At 46.4% G+C, this 23,422-nt stretch overlaps 1 protein-coding gene across 2 annotated transcripts in view; it reads left to right on the top strand.

Moving 5' to 3' along the window:
* Positions 1-23,422, top strand: part of LOC138747453 (aryl hydrocarbon receptor-like) — a 91,997-nt gene that overhangs the window by 22,508 nt on the left and 46,067 nt on the right. For both annotated transcript variants that reach the window (XR_011347505.1, XM_069906689.1), the window contains exon 2: positions 2,590-2,777. Coding sequence is in view for 1 of the 2 variants with exons in the window: in XM_069906689.1 (XP_069762790.1) it covers positions 2,590-2,777 (188 nt within the window). In the remaining variant the exon portion in view is untranslated. The remainder of the gene's footprint in view (positions 1-2,589; positions 2,778-23,422) is intronic.

Below are 23,422 nucleotides of genomic sequence, written 5' to 3'. Positions count from 1 at the left end.
TTTATTAAATGACGAGAAACTGGGGGACATTCACATAGAAAGGACTATTTTGCAAAGAAAAGGAATACAGAGAGAATAGCTCATTAAAATGATTCCTGAGATTGGGGAAGTTGGTTTATGAGATGCCCATGAAAATAGCTTGACTGTGGGTGTCACCACTACAAAATGCCAAACTGGCTATTTCTTCCCCTCAATCTAATCTACCCAATCTCTCATTTTGAAACCATGGAAGCACAGCAAATGAGCAGATTGGAAAGGGAGACTGTGGATAGCCTTCAGGAGAAGGGAAGAAATAAGCTGTTGATGCACATCTGTAGCCAGTGAAAAGTAGCCATGTGTTCAGCCAAATGCAGGTGTGTCTCTGGGTAAGATGGAGGCCAGCGAGGAGCAGTGAGAAGCTGTAAAGCAGTGGTTCGCCACCTTTTTTTCCACTCACAGACCACTTTAAGTAATCCCTATGCCATCGGTGCTCTGTGATTAGTAAGGGATTACTTAAGGTGGTGTGTGGGTGGGAAGGGAAGGTTGAGAATCACTGCTCTAGACTCACTTGTTACTGATCTATTTTGCTTGAGAAAAATTGTCAGTGGCCCAGTTCCTTTGGAGTTCTGAAACCGTGCACATAACGAGTCAATGAGGGACGATTAAAACAGTGGTTTTCAAACATTTCCTTTCCACTCACATCCCACTTTAAGCAATCCCTTACTAATCACAGAGCACCTATGACATAGGTGGGATGTGAGTGGAAAGAAAAGGGTTGAGAACCACTGCTGTAAAGGGTCAATGGTCTGCACTTCAGCAGGAACTGGTAGAGAGACCTCTGCAGAAGAGAAGAACCTTGGTTGGCATTATTCCCAGAAGTGATGTACTCTGTCAGGAGTTCCATTCCACAACAGGAATGCAGCAGTGAGGCCTTGTACTGCTGGAAACATGTTGCTGCTTTGCTGGTACTTGAAGTCTGTCATAAATAAAGATCAGATTGATTTTTAAACTATGCACATTTGGTTGTACCTAACCCGACAGGCCTGAACTCAGCTTGTACTTCGAACCACGGCTTATTGAATTTTGATGGATGCCTCCTTCTTCGAGTGAATTTAGAGAGAGCGTGGGAGATGGGGGCAGAGGTGCAAGTTTTCCTCGATAGAAAAGCATGAGAAGGATAGAGACGGGTGCAAGTTGGCCATTGAGCCCTTCGATCCTGCTCCATCATTCACCAAGATCTTCCAGCTCCTTCTCCTTTGATGTCCTGGTATCCCCTCGATACTTGGCAGAGCATTGATAAATGGTTCCAGCTCAGGGCTCTGAAAATGTCGAGTATTCCAGCTACAGGTGCTTCCTTGTTCCTTAAAAGTTCTCCCCACATCATCCCAGATGTCCACATGCCAGTATAGACTGATGAGAGGCCTGCAAATTTACTGATCCAAGTACGTGCCTGCATCATTTCTGGAAGTCCCTAGTGAATCCTGCTTCCACCAATGATGCATTGGAGCAACCTTGCACATTTGAAGCAAAAGTTTTCCTCATTTCCCCTCTGGTCCTTCTCTTTCAAAGAGAAACAAGAAAGTCTGCAGACACCGTGGTTGAAGTAAAAACACAATGCTGGAGAAACTCAGCAGGTCAAACTGTGTCCTTTATGTAGCCATGATCTGCTCCACTTAACTGTCTTCACAGTTTTGAACTGCTCTCTCGAACTGCTGATTGGTGGACAAATAGGACAGTCAGCTCTGGTTTTGGTAAATGCCCAGAATGCAAATATTTCTATTACGTGAATGCAACCTGAAAAATGTAGAATCATTTCCTCTCTCTGCTTATCGCGTGCGTTCCTGTTGATGAAGGAGGAGATTCTAGCTCCTGGAAAGTGAGACAAACCACATCAATCACTCAGAAGTTCTGGCTTTCTAAACGATGGCATAGAAGACATGTGTAAAACACGAAAGTCTGCAGAGACCCTGGTTAAAGTAAAAATACGACGCTGGAGAAACTCAGCAGGTCAAACCGTGTCCTTTATATAACAAAGGTAAAGATACATAAACCAACGTTTTGGACTCGAGCCCTTCATCAAGGTGTGGACAAAATGTTGGCAGGCGCCCAAACAAAAACAACATTTTATTCAGACACCTGCCGACATTTTGCTCATACCTTGATGAAGGGCTCAAGCCCGAAACATTGGTTACGTATCTTTATCTTTGCTACATAAAGGACAGTGTTTGACCTGCTGACTTTCTCCAGCAGTGTGTTTTTACATGGAAGGTGTGTGTGGCTGCTTGCAATTGCTGATGCAAATGAATGTACTGGATGTGTGTTTGTATTAACAAACCATTTGTGATATTTTCTAAAGGAATTGACTTGCTCCTCAACCATGTTTTTTTGGTTTCTCCAAAATACTTCAATGAATGGGTGTCAAATACTTACAATAATGTAAGAGTGCATTCCTCATAGCCAAGTGTGGTGGGTTTGCCAGTTGACTGGCTTTGCTTGGTCTGCACTGGGTTTGTTGAGTAGGAAGCCAATTTCATTCAGTTGCCTCAAAAAGTTGTTTGAGCTGTTGGGGACTCTTTCCTGACTTCCTGTGTTGCCTTCTCCCCAACCTAGAGCCGAGCAGGGACCTGGGAACACCGTCAAGTCAAACCCTTCCAAGCGGCACCGCGACCGGCTCAATATGGAGTTTGACAACCTATTAAGTCTGCTTCCAACCACCGAGGATGTAGCTAGGAGGTTGGACAAGCTGTCCGTGCTGCGTCTCAGTGTCAGCTGCCTCCGACTTAAAAGGTTCTTTGAAGGTAAGGGCTACAGACTTATGACATCTAAATATATGAGATTCTTTTAATTGTCACGTCATAATAGATTAAAAATGTAATGTACATGATATACTTTAACTTCTGCCTGCCGTAAGGCAAACAGTCCCCATCAGAGTTCCCCAGTGCCCTTACAGTACGAGAGAAAGAGAAGCAATGGAGAGACCCTTCAGAGTCACCGAGCGTCCATGGATTCATCTATACTTCTGCAGCCACACAGATTCCTGTTCGATCCATGAGCCGCCCGAGTTCCAGTTCCAAACCTCCAATATGATCAGCAAGCCTTCAGCGCCCGAGGCCCTTCGGGAGCCCTTCTTGCTCTCAGTACCCTCTTGAATCCTGGCTTCGATACCTGGTTCTCACGAGCCAGTCTCCAGCAGCCTGTGCCCGATTGCAAGTTGCCAACGGCCTATGTGACCCTGCTGTGATCACCATCCTGTAGCGTTGTCTCCTCTGCTCCTCAGCAAGGGGTGTTTCTGGTGCCTTGTGCCAGCCTGCTGCTTCCCCGAAGTCTTGAATGTACTGTGAGCTGACGTCTGAAATCTTCAACTGCCCTTTTCAGAGTCAGAAAATTTATTGAATAGAAGGAGGTCTTTGAGCCCATTGTACCTGTCCCAGTCAAACAAGAGCTGCCTAGCCCAATCACTTGGGCTCTTGGTGCTCTTAGCCAACACACCATGTATTGTTTAAGAATGTGAGGGTCTCCACCTCTCACACCCTTTTCATGTTGTGAGTTCCAGACCCCACTACTGTCTGAGTGCAGGGTAAATTGCTCTTACAATAACCAAATTGAAGCCTCTGGTTTCTGAGCCCTCTGCTTCAGGAAAAATCAGTTCTTCTTTGTCTATTGATCCCCCTCATAATTTTTCTACCCCCTCGGTACAGCTGTGGAGTATCAGCATGCGTTTTGCAAGTAAGGCTCCAGAGCTGATTGAAGGGCAAGGGTGCAACCTCACTGTCGTTGCAGATGTTGATTGACACGTGAAAGCATGCAAATAATTATTGAAGATGTAAACTCCATGCTAAATTGTAAAGACCAGGGTTGTACCTTCAGGAATGACAGATTTCATGGATTACCCTGAGGAACAGTTAATCAGAGAGAGTATTTAGCCTGACCTAGGAAGCAACCTGGTCAGAGGTTAGAATACCTATGCACTACAAATAAATGGTAACACGACCAATAACAGGTAATTCTGCCTGGCCCACAGGAAGAAGAATGTCATGCATGTCCCCTAACAATAAATCTGAAATCGAAATACTCTGACATAATGGTTAATATAGAGCAAAAGTGAACAATAAAGAAATGCCTTTCTGTTTTATTAAAAAAAAAGTGCAGAATTCCCCTCAAAAAAGAAAGTGGATTCTATCATCTTTCCCTGAATTCAAGCAGCCTTCAGGGAGGCTTCCAAACTTTTGTTCCATTGCAGCCATGAAAATCTAGCCAAGAGGGAACTGCACAGTGAGTGGCAGTCAGCTCTTTAAATATAGAAGAGCTGTTGTCTACAGCACTCGTATACAGAGGTGATGATCCCAAGGTTACCCAATTGGGCTCTTTTTTTTCATCTCTCCCTCCCTTCAGTTTTATCCACTTTTTAAAAAAAAACTACTGTCCCTGAAAGTGTTAATCTGACAGGTTACCTGTTGCTTTGTGAGTTGGTGAGTAAAGTGTGTGGTGTGTAAAGAGGAAGGAGTTGTCACGAGATATTGATTTGAGTCAGGCTTTTCGATTCTCAGACTGAGATTTCTTTGTGCAAGGGTGAGATTAGGAGCAGAGATAAGCAAGTCTCAAAATCTCTGAAGATTGACTTCCTTTCTTTAGGTAAAGGCTAAAGTTGCATTTCAGGGCAAGGGCCAAGTTCATCGGCCGATGCCTTACACTGGGAGAATTTGATAACAACACACTGGCCGTTTAGACTGTCAGTGTCTCTGGCCCTCTGGCTCCATGTGGATATCTCTCCCAGCTGCTGTTGTCTGTGTCCCGTCCTTGACTCTGCCTTCCCTCCAAATGGAATTTTTTAAATTAAATTTTATTTCCAGCACAGTGGAAGCCTATTCCGCTCATTTAAACTTGTGCCACTTAATTATCCCCAATTAACCTTCAACTTTTAAGGGCAGCACTGTTAGCATGGGGCTTAGCAAAATGCTGTTACAGCGCCAGCAATAGGGGGCTCGAATCCTACACTGTAAGCAGTTTGTACATTCTTCCAATATCTGTGTGGGTTTTCTCCAGGGGCTCCAGTTTCCTCCCACCATTCAAAACATACCAGGGGTTGTAGGTCAATTGGGTGACACAGGCCTGTGGGCCGAAATGGACTGTTACCGTGCTCCATGTCTAAATTTATAATACATTTTTGGACAGTGGGAGGAAACCAGAGCCCTGGGAAGAAAAACCCATGCATACGTGGGGAGAGCGTACAAACTCCTTTCAGACAGCGCAGGATTCGAACACTGGCCCTGATCACTGGCGCTGTGATAGTGTTGAGCTAACCGCCTCACCAACTGTGCTGCCCCATTACTTTCTCTTATTTTTGCTTGGACTTTGCATGCTCCTGGTGATTCCAATCAACAGGTCCACTTCGAACTGTCCTAGTGTAGACTGGGATCTATAATCATCCTTTCAACCCTCTTCTTAGACTTCCTTTTTACAAAGCTGGACCTCACCAGCAGAAGAGGAAACTGTACAGCCTTTGTCTCCAATGTAAAACCAAGATCACCTTATCCTGAGTACTTGAATTCCAGGGTACAAGCAATGCTTCTGCAGGAGTACACTCAGAGGCTGAGTTGTTAATTCAGGGGTTAGTGCAACATGGTTCCAGCGACTGGAACTACTGTTCAAATTTGGCGCTGTCTATAAGGAGTTAATACGCTCTCCTCATGTCTGTGTATGTTTCCTCCCATCGTTCAAAAATGTACTGGGTTGTTGGTCAATTGGGTGTGCTTGGGCAGCACGAACGTGGGGCAATGGAGTCTGTAACAGTGCTGCATGTCTAAATTTAAAAAAAATTAAACAATTGTGGACTTGTTCTCCAAAGTGTCCATGAGAATTGGCCTTGGAACTCCAAACTAGGGGGCTTAATAGCCTACCCCAGCTATAGACTGTCCCTGAGAACAAAAGTGGCTCTATGTGTGACCGAGAATGTGTGCATGTCTGTGTGTAGTCTTTGTGTATGTGTGTGTGTATGCATTAATGTGTAGTCTGCATTTGAATAGGGTCCGTCTGTAATCTGTGGGTGTATGGAATTTGTGTGAGTGTGCGGGTGTCTGTGTAGTCTTTGTGTTTGTAAGAGGTCTGTGTGTTCCTGTGAAGTCTGTACGTCAAGAGTCTCTGTGTAGTAGAATTGGATCACCATCAACTGTGTATTTTTTTTTTCCTGGGATTCATGCTGATTTTACTGATCATTCGATGACAAATTGTAAATATTTTTCATCTGCTCGCTGTCTCATCGCTTTCAGCCGGTATTGTTTAGTCAGGCCTTTCGTGCCGAAGTCGAGCCTGGATGACAGCCAGTGATTGTTGATGGCAGATTGAGGAATGTAGGGGCCAATTTGTTTGTGGTGATAGAGTTCATCTGAGTTATCTTGTGATAGATGATCTGCCGTATTGTACCTTTTCCCTGTTTGTTTCAGCTAGTTTTGTTTCTACATTCTTGAGTTACCCCATGCATTCTGCCAATGGAACTTATTGATGAGCAATCCTGATCAGGAACTCTGCCTGAGTCAATTAATTTTTCTCCTTCCCCCCACCCCCCCCTATTTTTTTTTCTTCTTTGGCTTGGCTTCGCGGACGAAGATTTATGGAGGGGTATGTCCATGTCTGCTGCAGGCTCGTTGGTGACTGACAAGTCCGATGCGGAACAGGCAGGCATGGTTGCAGCAGTTGCAAGGGAAAATTGGTTGGTTGGGTGTTGGGTTTTTCCTCCTTTGTCTTTTGTCAGTGAGGTGGGCTCTGTGGTCTTATTCAAAGGAGGTTGCTGCCCGCCGAACTGTGAGGCGCCAAGATGCACGGTTGGAGGCGAGATCAGCCCACTGGCAATGGTCAACGGGGCAGGCATCAAGAGATTTCTTTAAGCAGTCCTTGTACCTCTTCTTTGGTGCACCTCTGTCTCGGTGGCCAGTGGAGAGCTTGCCATAGAACACGATCTTGGGAAGGCGATGGTCCTTCATCCTGGAGACGTGACCCACCCAGCGCAGTTGGGTGTTCAGCAGCATGGATTCGATGCTTGCGGACTCTGCCAGCTCGAGTACTTCGATGTTGGTGATGAAGTCATTCCAATGAATGTTGAGGATGCAGCGGAGACAGCGCTGATGGAAGAGTTCTAGGAGCCGTAGGTGATGCCGGTAGAGGACCAATGATTCGGAGCCGAACAGGAGCGTGGGTATGACAACGGCTCTGTATACGCTGATCTTTGTGTGTTTCTTCAGGTGGTTGTTTTTCCAGACTCTGTGTAGTCTTCCAAAGGTGCTATTTGCCTTGGCGAGTCTGTTGTCTATCTCTTTGTCGATCCTTGCATCAGATGAAATGGTACAGCCGAGGTAGGTAAGCTGGTTGACCGTTTTGAGTTCTGTGTGCCCGATGGAGATGTGGGGGGGCTGGTAGTCATGGTGGGGAGCTGGCTGATGGAGGACCTCAGTTTTCTTCAGGCTGACTTCCAGGCTAAACATTTTGGCAGTTTCCGCAAAACAGGACGTCATGCGCTGGAGAGCTGGCTCTGAACGGGCAACTAAAGCGGCATCGTCTGCAAAGAGTAGTTTACGGACAAGTTGCTCTTGTGTCTTTGTGTGACCTTGCAGGCGCCTCAGATTGAAGAGACTGCCATCCGTGCGGTACCAGATGTAAACAGCGACTTCATTGTTGAGGTCTTTCATGGCTTATTTCAGCATCATGCTGAAGAAGATAGTAAAGAGGGTTGGTGCGAGGACGCAGCCTTGCTTCACGCCGTTGTCAATGGAGAAGGGTTCGGAGAGCTCATTGCTGTATCTGATCCGACCTTGTTGGTTTTCGTGCAGTTGGATAACCATGTTGAGGAACTTGGGTGGTGGACTAGCCTCGCCAAACGAACCCAGCTCAGCGCGGACATTGGCGACTTCAGGGGTTTTTATGAGACACTAAAGGCTGTGTACGGCCCCTCACCCCAAGTCCAAAGCCCGCTGCGCAGCTCAGACAGCAAAGTCCTCCTCAGCGACAAGATCTCCATCCTCAACCGATGGTCAGAACACTTCCAATCTCTTTTCAGTGCCAACCGCTCAGTCCAAGAATCCACCCTGCTCCAGCTCCCTCAACAACCCTTGAGTCTAGAGCTGGATGAGGTCCTTACCCGGGGAGAGACATATAAGGCAATTTGAACAACTGAAAAATGGCATAGCAGCAGGTATGGATGGAATACCCCCAGAGGTCTGGAAGGCTGGCGGCAAAGCTCTGCATACCAAACTGCATGAGTTTTTCATGCTCTGCTGGGACCAAGGAAAGCTGCCTCAGGACCTTCGTGATGCCATCATCATCACCCTGCACAAAAACAAAGGCGAGAAATCAGACTGCTCAAACTACAGGGGAATCACACTGCTCTCCATTGCAGGCAAAATCTTCGCTAGGATTCTCCTAAATAGACTAATACCTAGTGTCGCCGAAAATATCCTCCCAGAATCACAGTGTGGCTTTCGCGCAAACAGAGGAACTACTGACATGGTCTTTGCCCTCAGACAGCTCCAAGAAAAGTGCAGAGAACAAAACAAAGGACTCTACATCACCTTTGTTGACCTCACCAAAGCCTTCGACACCGTGAGTAGGAAAGGGCTTTGGCAAATACTAGAGCGCCCCCCCCTCTAAATTTAGTTATAATGACAGAGATTCCCTCCCTTTTGCCAATGCTAATGTAGCTCATGTCAAACCTGTCCCCCTCCATCACCACCACCCTCTATCTGGCAGAACTTGTTCTCACCCTTAATAACTTCTCCTTCAATCATCCCACTTTCCCCAAATCAAAGGAATAGCCATGGGTACCCGTATGGGCCCCATCTATCCCTACTTGTTTGTGGGCTTTTTGAGGCAATCTTTACTGCAAGGCTACACAGGCAAGGCCCTCAACTCTTCCTCCACTACATTGTCAACTATAACGGTGCTGCCTCATGCACGTGATATCTCATCAACATTATCTACTTTTCTGCTAATTTTAACCCTGACTTCAAATTCACCTGGTCTATCTTCGGCAACACTCTCTCCTTTCTTGATCTCTCTGTCTCCATCTTGGGAGACAAACTTTCTATGGATATTTTTTTTCCAAATCCACCAACTCCCATAACTACCTTGACTACAATTCTTCTCGTCCAGTCCCCTGCAAGAAATGTATTCCTTTCTCTCAATTCCTCTGTCTTATCTGTTCCAAAGATGATGTCTTTCAATCCAGATCATCCAAAATGTCGTCCTGGAACATGGCTTTCCCTCCACCACCACCATTAACTCAGTCCTCACCCACATCTTCTCCATTTCCCGCTCACTGCCCTGGCCCCTTCTGCCCCCACACGCAACAAAAACACGATTTCCCCGGTCCTCACCTACCACCCCACCAGCCTCCACACCCAACCCATTATCCTCCATAATTTCTGTCACCTGCAACGTGATCCCATCACCAGACACACCTTCTCCCTCCCTTTTTTGCCTTCCGTCTTTGTAACTCCCTCATCCACTTATCCCTTCCCAATAATTTTGCTCACCCAGGCACTTCCCCTGCAGCCATAGGAAGTGCCAGACGTCCCCACCCCTCCTCCCTCACTTCTATTCGGGGCCTCAAACAGTCCTCCCAAGTAAGCAACACTTCACTTGTGTATCTGTGGGAGCGATCCATGGCACCCGTTGTGGCCTCCTGTTCGTTGGACGCAGACTGGGAGATCGCTTCGCTAAGGGCCTTTGCTCTGTCCACAGTGACCGGGATCTTCCAGTGGCCAACCATTTCCATTCTGCACCCCACTCCCACGCTGATGTGTCTGTCCATGGCCTCATGTACTGTTAAACCAAACCCACTTGTAAATTGGAGAAACAACACTTTATTTTCCACCTGGGCCCTCTCCAACTGGATGGCATTAACATCAACTTTTCCGGTTCCTGCTGGCCTACTCCCCCTCCCTTCCCCCTCCCTTCCCCATCCCTCTGTCTCCTTTCCTCCAGCCCTCCACCCCCTTCCCTCTCCATTCACAGAGCCATCCCCCCCTCCCCCGTTTGCTGGTGGGCCCTCCCTCCCTTCTCCACCTATTATCTCCTGCCCGTGGGACTGTGGTCCTCCCCCTGCCCCTACCATTTTGTCCAAGCCCCTGCCTACATTTTGCTCATACCTTGATGTAGGGCTCAAGCCCGAAAAACGTTGGTTGTGTCTCTTTATTGTTGCTGTATAAAGGACACCATTTGACCTGCTGAAAACCAACAAGGTCGGGTCAGATACAGCAATGAGCTCTCTGATCCCTTCTCCATTAACAATGGCGTGAAGCAAGGCTGTGTTCTCGCACCAACCCTCTTTTCAATCTTCTTCAGCATGATGCTGAACCAAGCCATGAAAGACCCCAACAATGAAGACGCTGTTTACATCCGGTACCGCACGGATGGCAGTCTCTTCAATTTGAGGCGCCTGCAAGCTCACACCAAGACACAAGAGAAACTTGTCCGTGAACTACTCTTTGCAGATGATGCCACTTTAGTTGCCCATTCAGAGCCAGCTCTTCAGCGCTTGACGTCCTGCTTTGCGGAAACTGCCAAAATGTTTGGCCTGGAAGTCAGCCTGAAGAAAACTGAGGTCCTCCATCAGCCAGCTCCCCACCATGACTACCAGCCCCCCCACATCTCCATCGGGCACACAAAACTCAAAACGGTCAACCAGTTTACCTATCTCGGCTGCACCAGTTCATCAGATGCAAGGATCGACAATGAGATAGACAACAGACTCGCCAAGGCAAATAGCGCCTTTGGAAGACTACACAAAAGAGTCTGGAAAAACAACCAACTGAAAAACCTCACAAAGATAAGCGTATACAGAGCCGTTGTCATACCCACACTCCTGTTCGGCTCTGAATCATGGGTCCTCTACCGGCATCACCTACGGCTCCTAGAACGCTTCCACCAGCGTTGTCTCCGCTCCATCCTCAACATCCATTGGAGCGCTTTCATCCCTAACGTCGAAGTACTCGAGATGGCAGAGGTCGACAGCATCGAGTCCACGCTGCTGAAGATCCAGCTGCGCTGGGTGGGTCACGTATCCAGAATGGAGGACCATCGCTTTCCCAAGATCGTGTTATATGGCGAGCTCTCCACTGGCCACCGTGACAGAGGCACCTCTTGGTGCCTGCCACATTGACCACCGCCAGTGGGCTGATATCGCCTCAAACCGTGCATCTTGGCGCCTCACAGTTCGGCGGGCAGCAACCTCCTTTGGAGAAGACCGCAGAGCCCACCTCACTGACAAAAGGCAAAGGAGGAAAAACCCAACACCCAACCCCAACCAACCAATTTTCCCCTGCAGCCGCTGCAACCGTGCCTGCCTGTCCCGCATCGGACTTGTCAGCCACAAACGAGCCTGCAGCTGACGTGGACTTTTACCCCCTCCATAAATCTTCGTCCGCGAAGCCAAGCTAAAGAAGATAAAGGACACCATTTGACCTGCTGAATTTCTCCAGCATTGTGTTTTTACTTCAATCACAGTGTCTGCAGACTTTTATGTTTTACTCTTGGCTGTTACTAATTTGGCAGTGCTGTTACTCCCTGAGACAGCAGAGGGTTTTTCTTGATATTTTTCTCCCCCCTTCAAGCTTTGCCCACCAAAGTAAAGAACGAGTTAACTCCACTTCCAATTGTGAGCTCCTCTCCTCCTCTTTGATGCAGTTTAAGTCTGAGTGATTAGTCTCAAACAGATCAAGCATGCACTCTCAAACTCTGGTCAATCGATCTTCCTGGTCTTGATCACTCCACTGCTGGTGACCCTATTTTCAGCTTCTGAGGCACCAAACATTGGAATTCCCACCCTAAGCCTCTTTGCCTCTCCTTGTATTAAAATGCAGCTTAAAAGCAATCTCTGATTTTACAATAGAAATGGAGATTATTATGAAAGAACAAGTTTTTTTCTTCTCTCCTTTTCATTCCCATCTGGCACTCCCTAATTTTCCCATCCTTGCCTGAAGGTCATGTCTTCCTCCTGGCTTGTGCTTGCAAAGGTATCGGGGACTTGCTGGTACCTCACTGAGAGTTTTGTGGGAACTCCAGTGGGCTTGCCGTGAGCTATTGAGCTGCAGGGAATAGCAGGCAGTGATAATTCTATCATGGCACTCGTGTTCTAATAGGCAGACCCAGATAGTTATTGGAAATGGAATCTTGAAATTTTGCTGTATTCCTTCTCGAAGGATGTGCAGTTTTATTTTAAAGCCCAGTTTCTTCACTGGATAAGAAGATAAGAAATAGGAGCACGAGTTGGCCATCCAGCCCATTGAGCCTGCTCCGCCATTCAATAAGATCATGACTCATCTCCACCTATCTGCCTTTTCCCCACATCCCTTAATTCCCCTACAATGTAAAACATCTATCTAATATTATTTATTTCATTGGTCGTCCTTCGGTTTGTAGAAGACATTGTTGTGCATTTCATCTGTGGACATGAAGGTGACTCTGCAGTCTAGTCTGGAAGCGCAGAGTCTTGTACAATGGGGGCACTGGAAGTCTGTTGTTGTAATAACTGCGACTGCTCCTTCGTGACACCGTTCACAGTTTTCTATCAGTTTTTGGCAGCGCCTGTCTTCAAAACTGGTGTAGGCTTCATAGCCCAGGGCTCACCAGCGGCATCTGTCAGCAGCCACAGCTTCTCGTTCTCTTGGCTGGATGCCACAATAGTGTAAGGTTTCCTTCACAGCATCTTTATAGCGCTTGCATGGACGACCTTGAGGTCCCCTTCCAATTTTCAGTTCACTATAGAGCAGCTGCAAGGCATACGGTGGTTGTCCATTCTGATGACGTGTCCAACCACTGCATCTGGGCTCTGATGATCAGGGACTCGATGCTGGTGGACTCGCACGACCCAAGATCTCCAGGTTGGAGACACGATCTTGCCAACGAATACCAAGAATGGAACAGATGACGTGCATATGGAATTTCTCCATTTGTTTGATGTGACGTTGGTACAGAGTCCAGGTCTCGCATCCATATAGGAGAGAAGGTAGACTTTCAGCTTTATGGAGATGCGGACTTTGTGTTGATTGAGCGCTCTGGTACGCAGCCTCCCAGAGCCTGGCTGGCCTTCCTGATCCTGGAGTCAATGTCTTTGTCCAAAGACACAATTAAAAAAAAATGTAAACAGCTTCAAAAATCTATCCAACCTTGTCTTAAATATATTTACTGAGGTTGCCTCCACTGCTTCAATGGGCAGCGAATTCCATAGATTTCTTCCCCCCCCTCCCCCGCCCCCCCGGGAAAAGCAGTTCCTCCTCATCTCAGTCCTAAATCTACTCCCCTGGATCTTGAGGCTCTGTCCCCTAGTTCTGGTCTCCCCCACCAATGGGAACAACTTGCCTACCTCTATCTTATCTATGCCTGTCATAACTTTATACGTTTCTATCAGATCCCCTCCCTTATTCTTCTAAATTCAAATGAGTACAGCCTCAGATGACTCTATCTCTCTTCCGAGACTAACCCACTCAACCCTGGAATCGACCTGGTGAACCTCCTCTGCACCCCCTCCAAAGGCAGTCCATCCTTCAAGTAAGGAGACCAGAACTGCTCGCAGTTCTCCAGATGCTGCCTCGCCAGGACCTTGTACAATTGCAGCAGGACCTCCCTGCTCCTAAATTTAATCCCCCTAGCAATGAAGGCCAACATTCCATTTACCTCGACAGCCTGCTGCACCTGCAAACCAGCCTTTTGTGAATCATGCACAAGCCCTCCCAGGTCCTTCTGCAAGACACCATGCTCTTATCCTCCATTTTTCCTTCCAAAGTGGATAACCTCACATTGCACTCCATCTGCCAGACCCTTGACCCCCTCACTTAATCTATCTCTATGTCTCTGCAGACTCTCCATAATCCACTGCACAATTTGCTTTTCCAGTTAATTTAAGTGTAATCAGCAAACTTGGATGCACCACGTACTCTGTCCCCTCTTCCAGATCGTGGATATGGATGTCACTTTGCAAAACCAGCATTTATTGTTCCTCTGTAGCTTGCCATATCATTGGCGTAGGTCTAGCGTTGCACACGTGGTCTAGCGTTGCACACGTGGTCTAGCGTTGCACACGTGGTCTAGCGTTGCACACGTGGTCTAGCGTTGCACACGTGGTCTAGCGTTGCACACGTGGTCTAGCGTTGCACACGTGGTCTAGCGTTGCACACGTGGTCTAGCGTTGCACACGTGGTCTAGCGTTGCACACGTGGTCTAGCGTTGCTTCTCTGAAGCATATCAGTGAACCAGATGAGTACCAGTATTTTTAAAATAATCCCTTTGGTTGCCAATACAGGTGCTCACTTTTTAATTCTGGGTTACTGGAGTTTAAATTCCTGTTGCCATGGTGAGATTTGAACTTGCGTCAGTGGATTAACAGTCATGGATCTTGCTCGCTAAACCACTATGCCATGTAACCCTTGGTCTTCAGGACCTTCTGATGGGACCTGTAATCCTGCTTTGTATTCCTGTCTGCTAGGATCTCATGAAGTTGTTCAGCATATTTTCAATGGTATAAGGAGTTGGCAGTGACCAGCAGTATATACCAGTGTTGAATTACAAAGACCTCTATTGTATTTGCAACCTCTGTTGGTTAGATATTTTTAAATAAAATTTGGATTCCGTCAAGCAGCAAATGCTAGAAGAAGTCACATGCTCCACTTTACTCCAGTTACACTAGGCTCTTTCAGGTGGCCCAAACCCCCCCGTGTAAAGCCATTGATTACCACCCCTTGCGGCTAAATATCTACTTACCTGAATGTGCCCAGGGTGCCTCTGAGGTGCCGATGTCAACCCTCCTCGGGGTGGGATGCACCTGAATGTGCAGCTCCTATAAGCGCTTAGGGGCGTGCTGAGGACTCCATCAGCCTGCGACCCAACTCCCCGCGACCTGACAGCCCCCCCGCCACGCGACCTGACAGCCCCCCCCGCCCCGCGACCTGACAGCCCCCCCGCCCTGCGACCTGACAGCCCCCCCGCCCCGCGACCTGACAGCCCCCCCGCCCCGCGACCTGACAGCCCCCCCCGTCCCGCGACCTGACAGCCCCCCCCGTCCCGCGACCTGACAGCCCCCCCCGCCCCGCGACCTGACAACCCCCCGCGACCTGACAGCCCCCCCCGCCCCTTTGGGAAGGGGGGCCTGCCGGTGCACTTCAGTCTTCGGGGCCGCTCTCTGTGGCTCAAGACGTGGCATACCAATGGCGGTCTTCTCTACCCATAATCCACCATGCAGCTGGAACTTAGGATGGGTGGCACTAGGCACCTGTTACCTTGGATCTGGAGGGCGTTCGAGTTGTCTCTGGATGTGAATGGGATTCTGGAGCAGCCTTTTAGGGTTGAAAGGTGAGTTCTTAGTTTTCAATCTGCTCTTGTCGCTGCCCTCAAGGCAGAGGGTTTGCCTGAAATGGCCTATAAAGTGTACACATCTACTGCGTTCCCAAAATCACTGGAATAAATAACTCTCTGCAATCAAGAATCAAGAAATAATTTTACCCACAAAACACAAGAACATAAGAAATGAGAGCAGGAGGCGGCCAATCAACTCCTTGTGCCTGTCCTGCCATTTAGTAACGACTTGTCCCTCAGTTTCTGTTTCCAGCACAAGCCCCTCATCTCTCAGTGCTACATCACTCGGAATAAACATTGTCTTTTATGGCAGGTGCTGCTGGGATTTGTTTTGATCCTACTGTCAGAGAATCCTTTGCCCATCCCTGGTCTGTGACATAACTGTGATCAGTCATTTTGCTCTCTCTTTGATTGCTCGTGCATTGGGGATGTCATTTGAATGTTACCAGCTGGGGTTCATTGCTGGTGCCAAGTCGTTTGTTTACTTATTCTCTCAAGAATAATCATATTGGCAAAGGGTAAAGCTGATCCATTGGTGACTTGGCACCCCTGTGATAAAGACAATTAACTGCCCAAAGACCGATGCAGGATGAGTGAGGAGGACCAGAAATTCCTTCCAGCCATTGCGATGTTGGTAATGCCAGTGTTCATTACCTGTCCTTGAACTTAATGACTCACCATTGTCAGAGGGCATAGGCTGACAGTGAGAAGTTCAGATGGGATCTGAGAGTATTTTTTTCCCCCAGAGGGTGGTTGGATTCCAGTTCCTGAGAGAGGGTGGTGGAGGCAGAGACTCTCTCAACATTCAACGGGTATCTGATTGAGCACTTGAATTTTCGAGGTGGAGAAGGCTACGGACCAAGTGCTAGTCCAGTAAAAGTCCAAAAATCCGGATGCCAGAAATTCAGACCACCCTGAGAGTCTGAACTTCTTAAACTTATAAAATTTAGTGGGCTTTTGTGTGCGTGCGTGCATAAGCACCACAGAGTCACAGAAGACACAGAAATGAACGAATAAATAGTTTTTTTTTTTACTTTGTATGGAAAACAAAAGTTTTGTTAATCAACTATTTCATCTCTTTATTCTCCTTAAATTTGAATTTTAAAAGTACAGCCAGAGAATCCGGACTGACTCAATGCCCGAGGAGTCCAGATTTTAAGACTTTTGTAAATGGGAGGAGTGTGGGTGGGCATGGTGCTTATCATGAACATGGTGAGCTGAAGGGCCTGCAGTCTGACTCTATGGCAACAGCATTAGTGTAACAAGGGGAGATTCAAGAGTCTGTTCGGTATTGGAAAGAAACCATTCTTGAACCTTGAGGTGCTGGTTTTCAGGCATCTGCACCGTCTGCCAGTGAGAAGAGGTGGTGACCAGGATGATTGGGGGGTCCTTTATTATTGTTGGCTGCCTTCTCGAGGCAATACCTCACATGGATGTCTGCAATGGACAGGAGACCAGCGACTGTGATTGTTCCAACTACACTTAATACCTCTGCAGCCTTCTGAGTTCTTGGGCAGTCGAATTCTGTGACTCAACTAGTCAGTGTGCTTTCCACAGTGCATCTGTCACAGGAAAAATGTAGAAAGCTATTATTAACCATATAACAATTACAGCACAGAAACAAGCCAGTTTGGCCCTTCTTGTCCATGCTGAACACCGTCTCCCTCCTATAGTCCCATTGACCTGCACCCCCAGCCCATAGCCTTCTATACCTCTCTTGTCCATATAACTATCCAGCTTTTCCCTCAATATTAAAATTGAGCCCGCATCTACCACTTTGGCCAGAAGCTCATTCCACACTCCCACCTCCCTCTGAGTGAAGAAATCCCCCCCCCCACTCATGTTTCCCCTAAACTTTTCCCCCTTCAATCTCAATCCATGTTCTCTTGTTTGAATCTTCCCCCACTCTCAATGGAAAAAAGCTTGTCTACATTGACTCTATCTGTCCCCCTCATAATTTTAAATACTTCTTTCAAAACATCCTTCAATCTTCTACACTCCAAGGAATAAAGTCCTAGCCTGTTTAACCTTTCTCTGTAACTCCAACCCTGAAACCCAGGCAACATTCTGATAAATCTTCTCTGCAATGTACTGTTTATATCCTTCCTATAATTTGATGATCAGAACTGCACATAATATTCCAAATTTGCCCCACCAATGCTGTATACAACTTCAACATGACATCCCAATCTTGTACTCAATAGGCCAACATACCAAATGCTTTCTTCACCACCCTATCAACTTTCAGGGATTTATATACCGGAATTCCTAAACCCCTTTGTTCGACTGCCCTCCTCAATTGTCTGCCATTTAATGTGTATGACCTGTTTTGATTAGTCCTACCAAGATGTAGCACCTCACACTTATTATTAATCTCCATCTGCCATCTTTCAGCCCACTCTTCTAATTAGCCTATATCCCACTGCAAGCTTTGAAAACCTTCCTCACTGCCCACAACATCACCAATCTTCATATCATCTGCATATTTATTAATTCAATTTACCATCCTATCATTCAGATCATTAATATATATGACAAACAATAATGGGGCCAGTACCGATCCCTGAGGCACTCCACTAGTCACCGGCCTCCACTTTGACAAACAATTTTCCACTACTACTCTCTGGCATCTCCCATCCAACCATTGTTGAATCCATTTCACTACTTCACATTAATACCTAATGATTGAACCTTCCTAACTAACTTCTCCCTCCATCCCCCTCCCATCCATATACTTATCCAACTCTTTTTTAAATGACAAAATTGACCCTGCTTCCACCACCTTTCCCAGAAGCCTATTCCACACAGTAACCACTCTCTGAGTAAAGAAGTTCCCCCTCATGTTACTACTAAACCTTTGCCTGTCAACTCTCAACCCATGACCTCTTGTATCCATCTCTCCTACTTTCAATGGGAAAAGCCTTTCCACATCAACTCTATCTATCCCTTTCATTACCTTAAACACCTCTATCAAATCCCCTCTCAGCCTTCTACGTTCCAAGGAATAAAGACATAATTTGTTCAATCTTTCCTTGTATTCCAAATGCTGAAACCCAGGCAACATTTTTGTAAATCTTCTCTGCACTCTCTCTATCTTGTTAATATCCTTCTTCTAAATTGGTGACCAGAACTGCACACGGTACTCTAAATTTGGCCTCACCAATGCCTTGTAAAATCCACATAAACAACATTCACAGTCTTCCTCTCGTCAACCTTCTTAGTAGCCTCCTCGAAAAACTCTTACGGCAGGATACTTTTTATATTAAAAAAAATTTGGCAAAGTCAACATTATTTTGTGAGGGTGAAATTGTGTTTGACTAATTTGAGTTATTTGACTAATCAACGTGCTGCGGATAGAAGGTGGATGGACTGCACTTGGATTTCCTGAAAGGCATGTGATAAAATGTCACATCAAAAAGAAAATCTCTGTGTGTAGGAGGTCGTGTATTGCTATGGATTGAAGATTGTATGGCATGTAGGAAACAGAATAGGCAGAAATGGGTCTTTTTCTACTTGGCAACCTACTGTGAGTAGTGTGCCACAGGAATCAGTGGTGCAGCCTGCGGGGCGGGGGGGGGGGTGGCAGGCAGGCGGATTACAAATGTGTGGAACCTGGTGATGAGGGAGGAAAGATTTGGAGAACAGAACATAATGTGGGGAAATGTGAAATTGTGCATTTTGTATCTACATTATTCAAATGGTGAGAGAGATTGCAGAGCTCTGAAATGCGAGTTCTCTTGGTGGCTTAGTTCATAGTTTACAGAAAGCCACTGTGTGGTACATCGTCATTTGGAAAGCTAGGGGAATTGAATACAAGAGTGGGGAGATTGTATTTCAGTCACTTCAGAACTTTGGTGCAAATTCATCTGCCTACAGTATTGGTCACCCTATTTACAAAAGGATATAAATTCATTAGAAGTAGTTCAGAGAAAGCTTGTGAGATTTATGCCTGGAATGGGAGGTGGGGGTGTGGTTGGTTCTGCGAGGAAAGGGTGGACAGGATATCCACTGGAGTTCAGAGAAGGAAGAGAGGACTTGGCAGAGTGACTCTGGAGTTGATATTTCCTTTTGTGGGAGAATCTCAAACTGGGCTCCCTGTTTAAAAACAAGAAGAAAATCACAAAATTCTGTAGACTCTCTGTTTGAAGTAAAAACACAAAAGTGCTGGAGAAACTCAGCAGGTCAAACAGTGTCCTTTATGTAACATTTCTCGTACCTTGATGAAGGACTCAAGCCCAAAACGTCTGTTATGTATCTTTTGTTATCTAAAGGACACTCTTTGACCTGTTGAATTTCTCCAGCATGTGTGTTTAAAAAGAGGTCACCTATTTAAGATGCAGAAATTGGAAGTTTCTTCCTCAAAGCAAAGTGGAATCAATGTCTTTGAATGTTTTTAAGACCGAGGGAGAAAGAATCTTGATAAGAAAGGAGGTGAAATGTCACCATGAGTTGATGGATTTGAAATTGCACACTGATCTTCCATGGTCTCATTTAAATGCAAAGCAGGTTTGAGAGATTGAATGGTCTACTCCTGCTTCTAATTTCTATCTTTATAAACTGGCACTGTGAGCTTTCTTGCGTTTTTGCTTCCTGCCTTAATATTCATGAAGCTGGAGGGACTCAGTGGTCAGGCAGCGTCCATGGAGAGAAACGATCAATCAGTGTTTTGGGTCATGACTCCTTTTTGAAACCAAACTGGGAATGGGAGACAGCAAACATAAAAGGGTGAGGGAGGAGCCAAGAGGTGACAGGATGCTGGACAAAAGAAGATGGGAGAGGTGAAGGGACAGATAGAGAGTAGTGTTTGAGGGAAAAGTGAGAATGGGAGCAGATGAAGGAGAGATGGAAACTGCGGAACTGGATCGTGCTGGGGGTTACCTGAAATTGGAAAATTCATGGTTCATCGTGTTGGGCTTTTGGCTCCCCAGCCACACCCCCTTCCCTCCCCCACCTCCCCTTTTTATGTTTGCTCTCTTCCCTTTCCCTCTTTGGTCTCGATTAAGGATCCTGACCCATAATGTTGACTGACCATTTCTTCCCATGGATGCTGTCTGACCTGCTGAGTTTTTCCAACATCTCAGTGTTTGGTTGCCGATCCAGCATCCACAGTTCTTGTAATTCTATATTTGTAGACTTTTATTTTTTTTTTTAAACGCAAGAATTCCTGCATGTAATAAAACCTCAGAACTGCCGCCTTCAACACACACACACACACACACACACACACACACACACACACACACACACACACACACACACACACACACAGTGTTTTAGCTGAGTGCTAGTTTTCCTGTGGGCATGGTTCAAAGTCTGTTCCAGTTAATGGGGATGAAATGGACACATTAACTGCAATGTATTGGACATAATTCTCTCCAATTCCCAGAAAGCTCCAGCTGACATAATCACAGCAGCATTGATCTCACTCCAGAGAACCAGCAGGGCACAATTGTCCCTTTCTCTTCACTGCCACCACACCCCCCCCCCCCCCCCCCACCAATTCATGTGATCTATGGGGGTTGTTGTCTGATGAGGGCATACAAAATCATCGAAGACTCCTTCCACCCCGCACACAGCATCTTTCAGCTGCTCCAATTGGGGAAGAGATCCAGGAGGATCAGAGCCAGCACCACCAGGCTGAGAAACAACTTCTTCCCACGGGCAGTGAGAATGTGAATGACCAAAGGAACTGCTCATACTGACCCTCCGAGACTCTCATATTCATGAAGCAATATTTATTTGAATAGCTGAAATACTTGTCCAGCATGTGTATTGTTTGACGGTATGTGCCTGATATCTGGTTGTGTGTCTGTGTTTTGCACTGAAGACTGGAGAATGTTGTTTTGTCGAGTTGTACTTGAGCAATCAGATGACAATAAACTTGACTTGGGCTTGTGCAGGGAAGGAGGATGTCACAGACACAGTAAGGATTGTTTTAGTTTGATTTCTGACTCAATTATTTGGGAAAGAAACTTTTTTTGAAGTTCAATGAGCTTGTTCATGTTGATCTGCAATTGCTCACTTGAGGAAGAGTATCCTGTAACTGAGTAAATCATCCCAAAATATGGATTGTGTGTGCACCACGGTCCAGTGAAACACTCTTTTGTTGGATTGTTTCTGTGCAGTCAGATGATACTGAGCTTGAAAATAACAAGTGCTCCATCATTCTGGATTTGCATTCCTCATCAGTCGTGCTTTGAGATTCCTTACCTGCATGCTGCAGTCTTGGTGTAATATTCACTTTGTCCAGTTGCTGTCTATGTACTGACCGGATTGACACTGGTCCCTACAGATTGTGAAGCACGAGTAGGAAAATTTAGGTAGTGTAGATGTGGAGTTTTGAAGGTTGAGAGGTCACCTAAACAGGCCACCTGAAATGATTGAGCAAGTCGATGGATCAGGTGTAGAGGAACTGTTTTCTCTGATTGGGGGTGGGGGGCGGGGGAATAAGAAGAATTTAATTAAAAATTATCGTCTTAAAAACATTTTTAGACATATAGCACGGTAACAGGCACTTCTGGCCCATGAGCCTGTGCCACCCAATTACACCCCATTAATCTACAACCCATAGAATGTTTTGAATGGTAGGAGGAAACTGGAGCCCACGGGGAAAACCCAAGAGGAGAATGTAAAAACTCCTTACAATCAGCGTGGAAGTCGAACCCTGATCCTGATTGGTGCTGTTTCAGTGTCGCGCTAATTGTGTCACCCTTTTCAGAAACAAAAAGGAGACATGATTGTAAAATCAGTGGGAGGATTTTGAGAGGGAAACATCGCACAACCATGGAGGGAATCTTGAACACTTTCTCCTAAAACTCTGGATTCCTCATGACTGCAAATTTTCATGTCTGTTAGTTTTTAGAGAAAGGTACTGAGGGCCATTTAAAGAACAAAATCTTGAATTGAGCTTTAGAGAAGAGTGCTTTCAGGTTTCCCAGCACTAAGGATGCTGATACTGTCATGTTTCAAGCAAGTGTTTCGTACTGATGTGATGGTAGTTTTTGCAGTTCCCAGCATGTAGACCAACAGGTGTGATCAGTGCAGCCAACTCTCAAAAGACACACAAGACAAGTGACATTCTTCCAGAAACAGGAGAATGTTGCTACTAAATAAGCAGGGGATTGGAAGATTGCTTTCAGGGGATCAAAGGGGTTTGGATAGGCCGGTGAAGAACAGAACCCAATGCCCTTTGAGCCTGGTGGTCATGGTGATCCCCCTGGGTGACAGCCTGGGGCTCCTGCTGGGAGGTGGCCAGGGAGAACTCTGTAAGGGTGAGGAATACTTCCACTGTGTAAACTCCCACAATCGAAGCAGATCCCCATGCCCGCACTTTGACTGCTGGAGGTGAGTGGATGATCGATCTTATTCACCCACTTATTTCCTTGTAAGCAGCCCTCTTTTCATATTGCTACACTACAATACGTTTTTGTTAAAGAAGCAACATTTCAGGAGTCTTTGCCGCAGCAGTGACTCAGAAGTTGACACGCAATCTAGAAGTTTCCAAAGCTTGTGCTTCGAAGCTTTACTCCATCTCAGCGGCAAAAGTGAACTTTTCTTTTCTGGTGAGTCATGGGCTGCGTCCCAGATAACCACAAGAACCTAACGATCCAAATTCGAGTCAAGTTGATACCAAGTGGCTGTGATTGCCGAACCCAGAGGAAAACCTCATCTAACTGCACACTCGTTTATCACGCTATTCAATGCATTTGGAAAGCGGAAGGAACTGAAGGTTGTGAGCGAGCAGTCATCTTGTACAGTGCCTTTCAATGTTACACTGGAGAGTGGGTGTCAGCTTCAGGGTTTCCCCATTCTCTTGCAATTGACTCATTCAATTGTGGAGCCAGTGAATAAATGTTCTTTCCTTCATGTGGTGGGGTGAGAGGGAAGCATCTGGAGGTGGCACAGTTGCTCTGAAGAAACCAAAGAACTTTTGAGTGCCCAGAGTGCATTTTTTCTTGACCATTCTGCATGCATTTGTTTAAGTGGGAGTGATTTACGTTCGCATAATTGTAATAAAAAGAAGGCCACTCAGTACATTGTGCCTCTTTGAAAGTGCTGCTCATTTAGTTCCGCTTCCCAGTTCTCTCCCCCCCCTCCCCCCCCACCA

Source organism: Narcine bancroftii, chromosome 12, assembly GCF_036971445.1.
Source record: "Narcine bancroftii isolate sNarBan1 chromosome 12, sNarBan1.hap1, whole genome shotgun sequence".
Classification (NCBI taxonomy): domain Eukaryota; kingdom Metazoa; phylum Chordata; class Chondrichthyes; order Torpediniformes; family Narcinidae; genus Narcine; species Narcine bancroftii.
The sequence above is the reverse complement of the archived record's forward strand: the minus strand, read 5'-3'. Positions and strand labels throughout refer to the sequence as shown.